This window comes from Mastomys coucha, unplaced genomic scaffold (genome assembly GCF_008632895.1).
Source record: "Mastomys coucha isolate ucsf_1 unplaced genomic scaffold, UCSF_Mcou_1 pScaffold11, whole genome shotgun sequence".
Lineage (NCBI taxonomy): Eukaryota > Metazoa > Chordata > Mammalia > Rodentia > Muridae > Mastomys > Mastomys coucha.
The window spans coordinates 10,650,673-10,664,986 of record NW_022196893.1 but is presented as its reverse complement, the minus strand read 5'-3'; the positions used below and the strand labels follow the sequence as shown (position 1 = coordinate 10,664,986).

Sequence of the window (14,314 nt, the reverse complement as noted above, 5' to 3'; positions counted from 1 at the left end):
TGCCTCCCAAGTGCTAGGATTAAAGGCGTGCGCCACCACCGCCCGGCCCGCTTCTTGGATTTTTATAATGTGCCATACTCAAGTATTGAGAGTCACAGCATAACACATCGAATCTTCTCCACAACTCAAAGCGAAGGGATTGAAGGGAGACCCGCTCTAGAATGAGGCTCAGCAGTTGAGGCGGTTGAAACTGGAGTCATTGGAGCTGCCGCTGGCCTTGCTCCGCGCGGCCCCAGCTCGCTCAGTTTCTAGAGACTTCTCGGCAGTCCCCTCCCCCATCCTGCAACGGCCAGCTGGGACCCAGCGACCTGTCTTGCTGGAGAGTTGCGACCCACCCTAGTCGCCTGACCCTAGCTCGAGGGTACCGCGCAGCCGGTCGGGTGCAGTAGTAGAGCTTGTTTACCGGGCTGGGGCAGTGTGAGGCGGGGCTACGGTCACGTGGTCATGTTTATCTCCAGCAGGCTGGGGTGCTCCGCCCAGATAGGTTTCCAGCGATCTGAGCTCTGCACCCTCACTCTGCTTGAGTGCGCAAGCGCTGTGCTCTCTGTACGTCAGGTATTTGCAGCGGCTTTTTGCATCAAGTTTTGAGCCTCTCGTCAAGACCTTGCAGTTACACTTTGCCTTGGGGGCTGGTGGTCCTCCCACCTCCCTCTGTCCTACCTCTTCCTCTCTCTGCCAAAGGACTCTGTTCTAGGACCCTGGCTCCTCCTTAATGTGGTTTCACAGCTTGCAGGGCTTAAAGGCCCTAAATCTAGGCAGCGATCCTAGCCAAGGAGCTGATTTTGGGCAAGTTGGTGAACCTCTGTGCCTTTTTTTTTTTTTTTTTTTTTTTTTTTTTTTTTTGGTTTTTCAAGACAGGGTTTCTCAGTGTAGACCAGGCTGGCCTCGAACTCAGAATTCCGCCTGCCTCTGCCTCCCAAGTGCTGGGATTAAAGGGGTGGGCCACCGCTGTCTGGCTGTGCCTCGTTTTTCATCTCTTAACTGGATTCCTTACGAACCTGCCTTTGTGAAATACATTGTGGGCGGGGTTGGCAGTTCTGGGGGTAGCCTGGTGCCCTAGGTGGAGGCAGTTGTTTTTAGAGGAATGAATCGAGGTGTTAAGGAGAGTGGGGACTTGGCCAGGAAACACAAAGCAGCTGCAACAGTAAGAATAGGCCTGGGAGTGGAGTGGGCAGGTAATCGAGCTGAAGGCTTGAGCTCCACCTGTCCTGGGGCTGCAAGGAGAGGCAGCCGGCCCCTGGATTGTTGCAGCCGTAGTTGCATTGGTCCTGTTCAACAAGAGCCAGTTGGGAAGGGAAACCACAGAAACCTGGCTCTTGGGGAGAGCTAGTGGGTAGCTGCTGGACCAGAAGAGTTTGTGTGCTGGGCTGGTGATGCTATTAATGCTGCACGCCTAGAGGCGGCCCATGATCCCACTTGTCAACTGAGTCGTAACAGGGAGGAAGGGTTCCGTGCCTGGCGGCTTGCCCTTCTCCCCAGTCCCGTGTCCCAGAGCTCTTAGGGTGACTCTCTGCCTCCTTTCTCCTTGCTGAGAGCCCTCCCACCCAGTTGTCTGCTTTCTCTGGGAGGACCTTGGCCTGATTCACAGAACATGTCTGGCTTTGAGTTCAAAAAGATTCATGTAGCACTGGACAGATGGATTTCTGAGTTCGAGGCCAGCCTGGTCTTCAGATTTGAGTTCCAGGATAGCCAGGGCTCCATAGAAGGAAAACCTGTCTGGGGGGGGGGGTATACACACGCACACACATATGTATGGTGTCTATATATGTCTACATACATATGATATACTTCATATATGTACCTTTATTTTTTTTTAAAGATTTATTTATTATTATACATAAGTATACTGTTGCTGTCTTCAGCTGCACAGAAGAGGGCATCAGATCTCATTACAGATGGTTGTGAGCCACCATATGGTTCCTGGGATTTGAACTCATGACCTCTGGAAGAGCAGTCAGTGCTCTTACCCGATGAGCCATCTCACCAGCCCTCATATATGTATCTTTATTTCATGTATGAATTCGTATTTTATACCTCATGTATCCTTCATATATGTATTCATATTTTATTCTTTGATAATTTAATGTGTGTATAATGTATTCTTTTTTTGATAAGTGTCTTTTTTTTTTTTTTTTTTTATTTTTTTTTTTTTTTTTTTTTTTTTTAATGAGTACACTGTCCCTGTCTTCAGACATATCAGAAGAGCCACCATGTGGTTGCTGGGAATTGAACTCGAGACCTGGAAGAGCAGTCAGTGCTCTTAGCCCCTGAGGCATCTCTAGCCCCCTGTATAATGTGTTTTTAAAAGATGTGAATTTTTCAACTTGCTATGCATGTGAATTGTTTTGCTTGCATATTTGTTCACCACCCGAGAGCCTCAGAGGCCAGGGGAAAGCATCAGATCCCCTAAAAGTGGAGTTATGTGGGTAGTTGTGAGGTGCCCATCGTGTGATTGCTGGGAATGGACTCAGGTCCTCCGCAAGATCAGTAAGTGCTCTTAACCTGTTAATCTATTTCTCCAGCCTCTAAATGTGGCCATATTTACCCCATTTCCCCTTTTTGTTTGTTTGTTTGTTTTTCATGACAGGGTTTCTCTGCGTAGCCCTGTCTGTCCTGGAACTCACTCTGTAAATCAGGCTGGCCTCGAACTCACAGAGATCCACCTGCCTCTACCTCCCAAGTCCTGGAATTAAAGATGTGTATGTGTACATGTATGAAAGTGCATGTGTATCTCACTGTGGCAGTTATAGGATAACTTGGTTCCCTGTCTTGTCTGCCTAGTAGGTACCAGGGATCAGAGTCAGGTTGTCAAGCTGGGCAACAATTGCCTTTACCTCCTGAGCCACACATCCAGCCTCAGCTCCTTTTAAAAAATACGATTTGGGGCTGGAGACATGGTTAAGAGCACTGGCTGCTCTTTCAGAGTACCAGGGCTCAATTCCCAGCACCTACATGGCATAGCTGCTCTAGTTCCAGATGATCCGGCACCTTCCACAGACATACATGTAGGCAAACCACCAACGCACATAAAATAAATCTTTTTTAAAAATACATGATTTATTGCTACTACTGCTGCTGCTGTTTATCTGTGTGTATGTGGTTATGTACACATGAGTGCCAGTGCCCAGGAGACCAGAAGAGGGAGGGGGACCCTCTGGAGTTTGGTTATACCTGAGAGCTACGTGTCCTGGTGCTGGGAACTGAACTCCCAATCTGGAAGAACAGTGTGTGCTCTTGGCTGCTGAGCCATCTTTCCAACCCCGACATTTTAAAAATTAGCTTACCGATGAGTGGATTTTCCATAAGACTTTTCATACATTCATAATTTTGACTGTCACCTCCCCCCATTGCCTGCTTTCCTCCTCACTTAAGCCTTGCACCCCTAGCATTCCGGTCTACTCTGATGCCATATGTGTCCTGGCCGTCCCCTCCTCCTTCAAAGCCTTTCCCCCTCCATCTTGTAGGACCTTTCTAGTTTCCTGACCTCTACAGATGCTGCCGATTAACTCAAGTCCAAGCAGCCGAAGCTCGGCTGCGGTCCCCGGGAAAGCAGGTGCAGTCTGTCTTTCTGGGCCTGGATTGCTTCATTGCTAACATTTTCCAGTGTCCTGTGAATTTTGTCACTTGTTCTTTTTTGCACCTGAGTGATGTTCCACTGCGTCTCTTCCTTCATTACCTGATGAACACCTAGGCTGGCTGCAGTTCCCAACCACAGTGAGCAGCAGAGCAGCAGAGGAGGCAGATGAGCAAGTGTCTCTGTAATGGTTTTTTCAGTACATGCCCAGGAGTGTATAGTTGAAGCCATGACTTTTTTTGTTGAGACAGGGACAAACTCACTATGTAGTTCTAGCATGCCTAGAACTCACTTTGTAGACCAGCACACCCAGGCATTTATCCATCCATTTTTGTTACAATTTTATACTTGTAGCTATAATCGATACAAATTTCCCTCCTTTTGCTTTAAATTTTTACCCATTTTTGTTCTTTTTTTTTTTTTTTTTTTTTTTTTTTTTTTTGAGACAGGGTTTCTCTGTGTAGTCCTGGCTGTCCTGGAACTCACTCTGTAGACCAGGCTGGCCTCGAACTCAGAGATCCACCTGCCTCTACCTCCCAAGTGCTGGGATTAAAGGCAGGCACCACCACTGCCTGGCTGTTCTTTTTTTAAAAAAGATATTTATTATTATAAATAAGTACACAGTAGCTGTCTTCAGACACCCTAGAAGAGGGCATCAAATCTCATTACAGGTGGTTGTGAGCCACCATGTGGTTGCTGGGATTTGAACTCAGGACCTTTGGAAAAGTAGTCAGTGTTCTTACCCACTGAGCCATCTCACCAGCCCCTATTTTTGTTCTTCTAAGATACCTGTCAGCTGGGCTGTGTCAGCACATGCCTTTAATGCTAGCATTCAGAAGGAAGAGGCAGGCAGATCTCTTGTGAATTCAAGGCCAGCCTGGTCTACAGAGTAAGGTCCAGGGCAGCCAGACCTACACAGAGAAACCCTTTGCCTTGAAAAACCAAATAAATAAGATGCCTCTTATCACTAGATGCACCTGTTGTAGGCCAGGCTCAGAGAGAAGGGGCCGCAGGCCTTGCTTGATGGTAGAGATGCTGGCAGGGCTGGGGGTGGGGCTGACGCCAAGCAGCATAAAGTCACAAATAGCAATAACCTTTGTCCCCACCAGTCCCAACTGAACAGCCCTGAGACCATTAGTCAGTACCCCACAGAGAGGGACAGAGGTACACAGGGCTGCTGATCATGTAGTCAACTAGGTTCAAGAGCTGGGACTTAAAACTCCATAGGCTAGCCCCAGAGCCTCTGCCATGCTGTGAAATGGGGAAGAGACGCATCCTTTTTTTTTTTTCCCAAGACGGTTTCTCTGTGTAGCCCTGGCTGTCCTGGAACTCACTCTGTAGTCCAGGCTGGCCTTGAACTCAGAATTCCCCCTGCCTCTGCCTCCCAAGTGCTGGGATTAAAGGCGTGCGCTACCACCTCCCAGCCTAGAGGCATCCTTAGGCCTCAGTTGGCTGCTGGATCTGACTGGGGTCTACAGTAAGAGTCTTGATTGCCTCGTGGCTTAAATGAGGGGGTTCTGATGTCATGGAGCTCCTGGAGGCCTAGGCTAAGTGATAGACAGGCACAGCAGCAGCCTCGGTGACGCTGGTGGTGGCCGTGCAGCTCTGACCTTTTGTTCTTCTCTTCAGGTACAGCACATGGGAGCCGGAGGAGCACATCCTGGACCCTCGCCTTGTAATGGCCTACGAGGAAAAGTAAGGGCCCTGTTCTGGGGATGGCCAGGCCAGTCCCAAGACATCTCAGGGAGCCTACCGGCATCCTGGCCTTGGGCAAGGGTCTTTAGGGCAGGGTGGGTTAGGGGTGTGTGTGGCAGGGAAAAAATAGTGACGCCTAGGACCTGTCCCTATGGCCTGCTGGTGTCTCCCTACCTGCCAGTACCACACTGCACACCCCTCCACCCCCTCACCCCCCCACCCTGGGCCTCCGAGTCCCAGGCTGAGGATTTATTCAGGAGCACCGACAGATGAGTCCCATATGGGAGTGGCCTCACCCGACTTCCCCTGTCAAAGGTGGAAGTCTGATGAGGTCAAGCAAGGCTGGGTATGTGAGGAGGAATTGGCTTCTGGCCTCCTCAGCACCGTGCTGAGGATCGAGATCCCACCATCCCATGGGCCTCACTGCTCCCATGTGGACCACAAGTGTGCCACAACATGTCATTTTTAAAATTACGTCTGTGTGTGTGTGTGTGTGTGTGTGTGTGTGTGTGTTGGTGTACCACAGTGCACATGTGAGGGTAAAGGATGCTTTGCATTGGTTCTCTCCTTCTATCGTGTGGGTCCCAGAGATAGAACTTGGGTTGTTAGACATAGCCAACTTACCAGTAAGTCCCTTTACTAGCTGAGAGACCTCATCAGTGTCCCTCCCTGCTCCCCCACCCCAATGCTTGCCCTGGGTGGCTCCTCATAAGGAGCTGGGTGGGACTGGGGCGCTTTCCTTTTTCTCCCATGTGCTGGACATAGCGTGTGTGCTACTCAGTGTAGTTCTCAAAACTGTTTCTGTTTGGCTGCTTTTGGTCATCTCCCGACACAGGAATGAGGGTGTCATTGAACAGATGAGGAGACTGAGCAGGTCTGGGCAGTGAGAGGGGCTTGTCCAGGAGCTTTGTCACAGTCCCTGTGACAGCCGACCTGGGCAGCCCCTCATTGCTGCACTCCTACTTCTCAGAGGCTTCTGGAAGCACATCAAAGCGCGTGTGATCATTATTAGTCCTTATTTGTCATTGTTTTGTTTATGTTTCAAGACGGTTTCTCTGTATAGCCCTGGCTGCCCTGGACCTTACTCTGTAAACCAGACTAGCCTTGAACTCAGAGATCCCACTTCCGCCTTCCAAGTGCTGGGATTAAAGGCCTGCGCCGCCACCACCTAGGAACCATTCATTGTTCTTTTAATATTTATCTTATGTGTATGTGAATGCATTACATGTAGTACCTCTGGAGACCAGAAGAGGGTGTCAGATCCCCTGGAACTGGAGTTAAAGTTTGCCATGTGGGTGCTGGGAATTGAACTTGAGTCTTCCATAAGAGCAGCCAGTGCTCTAAACTACTGCGTCATCTCTCCATTTCTCTTAACTCACTGTGATGGTGGTGGTCCTGTCCTACAGTTTCTTTCTGCTCCCTAACAACCGTCAGGCCGTGTTTTCTGCATCAAACAACCCTTTCATAGGAGTTGCCAAAGACCGTCAGAAAACAGATATTTATTTACATTACAATTCATAAACAGTAGCAAAATGACAGTTATGAAGTAGCAACTGAAATAAATCTGTGGTTGGGGGGGGGTTACCACAACACGAGGAAGTGTATTAAAGGGTCGCAGCATGTGGACGGTCTTGGTTTTCTGTGACAAGATCTCATGGTGTAGTCCTAACACTTGTGGCAACCCTCTACCTTCCATGTGCTGGAATTCTAGACGTGCCAACATGCCCAGGTGTGTGGACTGTCTTCGACTGTGATAGAGAACGCATGGGAGGTGTCAAGGCCAGCTGTCCACTCCTTGTAACAGGAGATCTTTGCTGGGCAAGGGTGTGGTCGGTCCTACCAAGACCACCACTTTAAGACATTTGAGGAGGACTTGTTTATAGAGAGCCCAGACAAGGAGGCAGGCAGAGAGGGGTATCTAATGTCCCACGACTTTGGCACTGCCACGTGGAATCTTGAGTTGTGTCCTATGAGCTGATGTTGGCTTTGTGAGGAGAGCATTCTTCTTCCATGTCTACTTGAGACAGATTCCTTCCTTTCTCTTCAGATGCCAGTAAGTCCCAGCAAGAGCGGCTGGGCGGAGCTCCCCTCACCAAGGAACTTGCTATTCCTCTCAGTGCCCCAAGATGCTCAGGGCATACTGAGTTGCCAGGCTTCTCTCCCTCTTCTTTGAGAATAGACAGTGGACCTCCATTCTTACGGGGTCCCCCAGTAGCATGAACAGCAGAGCCCTGCGTGGCCAGCCCCGGTGTAGCAAAGACCTGTGTGTTTTCAGAGTGAAGCCCAGGACCTAGAAGCTGAATGTCAACCCCACTGTTATGGCTCCACAGAGCAATGGGGAGGAGCGAGGGACGGCCTACGGTGGCCCCAACCAAACACATGATGGAGGAGGGGGTGAAGCAGACACCTTGCTCCTCTTAGATGTCACCAGTGTCTCTTTTTTCTTCTGCCACCTTCCTCACACTCCTAGGGAGGAGAGAGACCGAGCATCAGGGTATAGGAAGAGAGGTCCGAAACCCAAGAGGCTTCTGCTGCAGGTAACCACTGCTTCCGAGCCTTCCCCTCACCCTGCCCGACCCTGCCCTGCCCCCACCGCCTGCATGTGCACTGGCCCTTGGGCCCACTCTCTCACCCTATCCAGCACCCCAGGGTACTGTGGAGTGAGACACTCAGTGGGTACATTCCAATAAAAGGGATCTTGTAAAGACCACATGTGAAGTTGGAGCCAGCGAAGTCACCCTGGATAGGGGACTCCTGTGGGCCTGAGGGTAGACAGACAGCCAATCTCTGAGAGCTTAAAATGTTGTGAATAAGCCTTTTTGATCCTCCAAAACTATAAACAAAATACCCGAGGATCTTAGCTTTGAGAAAACATGGTAGGGTAGGATTGCGAAATCCAAGGACTGGAGACCCTTAGCGTTCTGAACATGACCTTGGAACAGCAGACTTGTAGACTGTTCTTTTTGGATGGGAAGATGCCATGCAGCCTGTTCCTCCCCTGCCTTGCAAATGTTTCTGTCCATTTTCACGATGCCGTGAATCTTGGCAAAGAAGCTGGAAGAGTAGGAAGCCGCCATAGAGTTCAGTGATCTGTGCAGGGCCGAGTGGTTTCTCACCTGTGAGGGGGCGGACAAAAGCTCGTGTGTGTTCCTGATTCTGTAAGGCCCACCCAGGCATTTGACCATCTGCGGTTCATAGGCGTTTAACCACTCCTGGTGCTGGATTATTACGGGCTCCCCTTACTGGACAGCATGGCTTGTCTTTAGGGTAATCCACTAGGTGTGTCATAAACAGGCCCTAGGAAGGAAAGTGACCTTTGCTAGATGAACCCAGCACACATCACAGGCGGATGCATTCCATCTGTATAAGCAGGGCAGATGTGTCAGGTCATCCACTGCTGTGGTACAAACTGCTGTCGTGTCTCTGTGGGTCCACAAGGTGGCGCTGCCTCAGCCTATTGCGGAGTGATCTTAGCCTCAGATCCAGTCACCATGTTTTGCATCTGGGGCAGGAAGCGTGGCTGCCTGGTTGCTTCTCATGGTCAGTGAAGCAGTGAGGAGGTTGACAGGTCCAGCTGTGTGGGGGGCACATAGTGTGTCCGTGCCTTTCTGAGTCAAGTGGGTGAACAGAGAGTAAGGGGGCAGTCACACTGTCTTTATGGCTTTGCCTGAAGTCACACTGTGCAGAAAAGTCGAAGTCAGTGTTGCTAGATGTCCACAGCCCTTCGGTCTCCTCGAGGCTTGGCATTGGCCTGGGGTCACACAGCAAGTAGGACCCAGCTCCAATCTGAAGCTGTCAGGGTGAGGGCTGGGCCCAGGGAAAGCCTTGAGGTCCCCTGTGTCAACCTTCTCTGTCTGCCAGTGACCCATACTTACATGCCAGATGATCAGCAGGCAGGGTGGAATGTGGGACTGCCATGTGTCACCACTGACTCAGGCCACCGTGACAGTGTGTGATCTCGAGGCCACATTTGATGGTCCCTTGATGGAACTCTTGGCCTCTGGTGGCATGTGGCAGAAAATGCAGAGTAATGTGGGATCTTCCTCACACTAGGTTTTTTTTTTTTTTTTTTTTTTTTGATATGTACAAATTTTATCCAAAATTGGAAAGACAGACTCCCCATCCTAGAGTTCCAGCCCTTAGGTGTGTGAGTGTACTCTCCTGCACCAAGGCTGAGCTGGCAGAAGAGAGTGCCCCTAGAGTGGGCAGAGGGCAGCTCCAGAGCCCAGGAATGTCTTGTCTGCAAGCAGCAGGTGGGGTACAGGCTGGGTTGCCCCCTGACTCCAACAGAGGCTTCTCCCTTCACTCCTGCAGGGCTCCGTGGGAGGCAAAGTTCTCTCTCCTGAAAGGCAGAAAGTCTCCTTAGTGTGTCTCCCTTAGAAACCTAGTTTTGCCTAGCACTTGATAGCGAACCCAGGACAGAGCTGTGCCCCTACCTTGTGGTGTTGGTTTTCAATGTGTATGCTCGGTGCTCTTCTGTTGTGGATCCAAGGAGTAAGCCTTGACCCTCAGCCCCAGGGAGACAAAGGCCCACGATTGAGGCCAGGAGGGACAACTAACCTCAGCGGGTTTGAGGGTAGGCTATGTCTAGTGTGGTCCTTGGCCCATGGGGGAGGGGAGGAAGAGCGTGGAACAGATGCAAATGAGGCTGGGTATATTGGGGGGGATTAAATCGTGAGAGAAGGTGCGGCAGTGGGGGGCGGGCTGACCCACCACGCCCTGGATTGCCCCTGCAGCGATTGTACAGCATGGACGACCATCGGAGCTCCCACAAAGCCAAGGGCAAGGAGAAGCTCTGCTTCTCTCTGGCGCGCCCACTCGGCAGCGGGAGCCCCGAGGGGGGTGGTCAAGGCAAGGGCAGCTGAGCTGGTGAAGAAGGGCCCTTTGGTGCCCACACTGCCCTTCCCACTCCGCAAGCCACACAAAGCCCACAAGTACCCGAGGCTCTCACGCTAGATGTTCCCGCCACGCGGGCCCCACCTGGAAAGATACAGCCATCCACTGGAGCTCTCCCTGCAGGAGTCAGCAGCCGCGGATGACCTGCAGGCCGCTGCCACCGCCACTGCTGCCACCGCCACTGCTGCCACCACCGCCACTGCTGCCACCACCACCACTGCTGCCACCGCCGCCACTGCCGCCGCCACCGCTGCCACCGGAGACTGGGAGCGTACTGAGCAGCGCCCTGAGGAGGAGGGTAAGGCAGTCATCCCGAGACCTCAAAGCCCAATGGGTCCCTGACCCTTGTCCGGGAGGCCTGGAGACCCAACTGTGGAGCAGTCAGGACTGATTTGAGTCTGACCCGAGCCTGACCCCTTGCCCATCCTGCTATTAGTTAGGCACGTGCACCCTCCTAAGCATCCAGCTTAGAGCGTATGGGGGATGGGCTGCGTGCTGCCACTCACTACTTCTGACGGCGCGCTTGGTGCCAACCTGTACCTCATCTGTGTCTTTGTTCCATAGCTGCGGCAGAAGCAGATGAGCTGCCTTCCTGGAGACCCAAGCTCTCCTCAGCTGAAGTTACCGTGACTGACATCACCGCCAACTCTATCACGGTCACCTTCCGCGAGGCTCAAGCTGCCGAGGGCTTCTTCCGAGACCGCACGGAGAAGCTGTGAATAGCGGCTTCCCCTCTTAAGCTGTGTTTCTTGGGGCTTGGGTGAGGAATTCCAGATACAGGAGGGGCTGGGAGCAGGGTGAATATTTTATTTTTTAAAAAACAGAAGCATGGGGAAGACCCCCACCACCCTGCCCTTGCTCCTCAGGGGTGTTTACAAAGAGGCCCTCAGGACCGGGGTGGGAAGGCCAGTGCTGTCTGGGTCTCATCTCCTGGGCAGACTGGGACAGGCTACCCTGCCCAGTACGCCTCTCATTATCTTTCAGAGTTGATCCGTGGAGCCGGGAGGTCCAGACCCTCCCTCAAGCAGTCACCCCAGCTTTCTGGTGGTGTCTCTCTCCCTGTTCTTGACATGGGTCTTTACTATGAACTTTCCACTCCAGCTTTGTGGTGGGACATGGAGGCTGGCCTTGGTCACCAGGGACAGGATCATGACAACGGGCGTGGGCTGGACCAGGGAAGAGGCTGCCCATCGAGCCTCCTCTGAGTGCTGCCTCCCTGTCATTGGCCTGTGTTGGAGATGCCTGTGAACACATCCGGACACCCTGATATGCACACACCAAGTGTGTGTTCACACCTGCCCTGTGTCTATAGACCTGTCCTCATGGACTTTGCACGCCTTTAGAAACTGACCAGGTGAACATGGTGTCACTCACAGCACAAAGGAACTCGCCAAGGCACCCTTGCTCCACCTTGCCCGTCTGTCACGGGGCAGGATCTGCCTCCGTTGGTTTGCAGCTGTCAGCTGTAATTTCCTAGCACAGATGGGCCCAGCTCTGGTGCGCAAGGTGTAGATGCTTCCACACAGGCTCAGACACCTGGCCCACCCCTCCTCCCACAGGAGCTGACGTTCTTTCTGACTCAGGTGACTTTCCAGCCCCACCCCTCTCTGCCCTCTCCTGCAGCTCAACCGATCTGGGCACCTATGGGTGCCAGTGGTGTGTGAGCAATCAGGGAGGGAATGTCCCACCACTTTCTCAGGGCAGTCCTTGTCTTCTGTGTCCCCTCCCCACCCAGCCTGAATGACCCCTCATACTTTGTGGGTATTAAACTATGATACATGGGTCAGGTTGCACACAAGCGTGTGGTCCTGGTAAGGGGGGCGGTGTGCTCTGGTTTGCACAGGCGTCCTATAAGCTGATACCTTCCTGCCTGAGGAAGGTACCCTCCCTTATCGAGGGCACTTTGTTCTCTCGTCCCCTGCTACCATACGAACCTACGTGGCTGGGTCCCAACAGCTACCAATCCCGCTGTGTCTTTAGGAGACCAGCAGAGTCTGTATGAACAAGGGTAGGATGACTTCTTGACACTCCCGTTCCCAAACCAAAGATCCTGCACCCCGTGTCTGTCTGGGATTCTATCCTCCACCTTCTCTAGCCCCTAATCTCCCTCTCCTTAATTCTCAGTTGTCCAGGGTTAAACTCAGTGCTTCCATTGGGGTCAGTCTTCTGTGGGTGAGCTGCTTCGCCTCTGTCCTGGGGCGAATCTAGAGGATGTCTGGGTGGGCCAGAGAGGAGAGAGACGAGGGAGCCTCAGTGAATGGGCTGCATGAGCCTGGAGGTGGGGAGAAGCTCGGTGCTCTTGATGCCCCAGCTCCTGGGGAGGTGAGGGTAGGAGACTGAAGCTCTCCGTTGCTGCTGGCTTTGATGGCCCATGAAATCGGGGGACAGAATCCCGTTGATGTCATGCTCCCCGTCCCCAGGGGCATGAGACTAAATGCCCGTACAGTTTCGATCGTGAGGCCCCAGGGCAGCTTTCCAGGCAGCTGTCTTCTGTCTTTAGCAATAGGCAGCATCCTTTTCTCTCTCGGGACCCTTTATGAAACCCTCCAGTTCCTGGAGATTGTGGCCTAGGCTGGGTATCCCTCAGAGTAGCCATGTAGTTCTGGACTACTGGGAACTGGCTGCCTAGGGAGAATGGCTGAGGGCTTCTAGTGGCTACACAGACCTGAAGCTACCCAAATGGACAGGAATCCCCTCTTCCACCCACATATAGACACTAACCCCATACAGGGCCAGTACTCGAGCCAGGAGTGGTGGCCACCTGCCTATCTTTTCCCCTGGCCCCACCCATTTGAATGTAGAGATGGGTTGTGCTTTCCTTCACTGGGTTGGGGTGAAGATGTGCCTCAACCTCTGGTGTGGACACTCACAGTGCCACAGTTGAACCCATTTGGGCCATGTGGCTCTCATCTGGTAAGATGGTGATCTTATTGCCAAGTTCCTCCCACCTCCTGCCCACTGAGGAAGGAGCTCAGTGTCAGTGAGGTGGTATCAATTTTGCTTTATAAATGGCGGACCAGACCTGGCCGCCAGGTCTCTGCACAAGACCGCTTCCTTTGCACAGAATGAGCTATGAGCCTTGTTCAGACTAACTGAATGTATTAGGAGGAGTTGGGCATAGGCCTTCCCCTGGGGAGTGTGTGCTGGGATGATTGCAGTTTCATTTTTTTGTACTGATATTGGTAAGGGGCTGTATAACATCTATTTATTTAGATGATTTATCTGGTAGATGAGGCAAAAATTATTAAAAAAAATACATTAAAATGACTTCAGAAACTTCTGTGTGTTGTTGGTTGGTTGCTTTGATGGTGTCATAACTGTATGATACCCCACCACCAGACCGTAGCCCAGGACCCTGTGCCTCCCAACTATAGTCCATGGTCTGGGACAAGCCATCCAGAATTCTGAACCCAGTTAAAATTAGCTGAGGAGAGAAATGAGCCTAGTTTGTCAGGGCTGGGCTCCTGCAGTGTCATTTGAGGCTGCTGCCGTGGGTCTTGCTATCCCTCTACATCTTCTAAGAGTCTCTTGTAGAAGTCTGGGTGTGAGCAGCTTGAGTCTCTCCAGTCAATCATGAGGTTTATTCACACCTACACAGACTCCGCACGCCTGACCGCCCCAACACAGGCAGGTAGTGCAGAAAGCATGGACAGGTGTGAGTGCACCTGTGGTTAGTTCCCTCAATGGCTTGTAGGGTGGAACTGGACAGGAAGGACTTGACACCTGCAAAGGAACCGTCCATATGTCCGTCCACAGCCAAGATGAGAGGTGAGCCACTGGAATTGTGGTGTCTACTGCTCTACTGAGCTCTCAGCCCCACAGGGAGCCCACAATCTCCAGGACTCTTACAAAGAGGTGGCCCACGAGAATCTAGCAAGAGACAAGCTTCTTGGTAGGATGGCCATTGGTCTTTGGAGCTGGTACTGGCCCCAAGGTTGCAGTGGACAGTATTCATCTCCTTCAGACCCCTCAGCTGGCATCCATTTGTCTTACCAGGCCATGCCTCTGATACTGTCTTGGTCTCCACTGGGAATAGGAACCGTAAGACTGCCCACTTACAGCTCCAGCATCCAGCAAGTTCCTCTCTCCTGGATGGGAGGCAGTAAGCCTCTCTCTCCTGGATGGGAGGCAGTAAGCCTCAGGGTTGGT

The 14,314-nt window shown here is 52.0% G+C and overlaps 1 protein-coding gene across 3 annotated transcripts in view; it reads left to right on the top strand.

Moving 5' to 3' along the window:
* Cbx7 (chromobox 7) overlaps positions 1-13,445 on the top strand; it is an 18,173-nt gene extending 4,728 nt beyond the window's left edge. Inside the window, exons 3-6 of one of the 3 annotated variants that reach the window (XM_031349629.1) lie at positions 5,204-5,269; positions 7,740-7,806; positions 10,289-10,463; positions 10,730-13,445. In XM_031349629.1, coding sequence (XP_031205489.1) covers positions 5,204-5,269; positions 7,740-7,806; positions 10,289-10,463; positions 10,730-10,884 — 463 coding nt within the window. In that variant the 3' untranslated portion in view covers positions 10,885-13,445. Of the gene's footprint in view, positions 1-387; positions 556-5,203; positions 5,270-7,739; positions 7,807-10,288; positions 10,464-10,729 lie in introns of those variants that run through there. The other 2 variants (XM_031349641.1, XM_031349634.1) reach the window with 2 other exon arrangements.
* Positions 13,446-14,314: the final 869 nt, after the last annotated feature.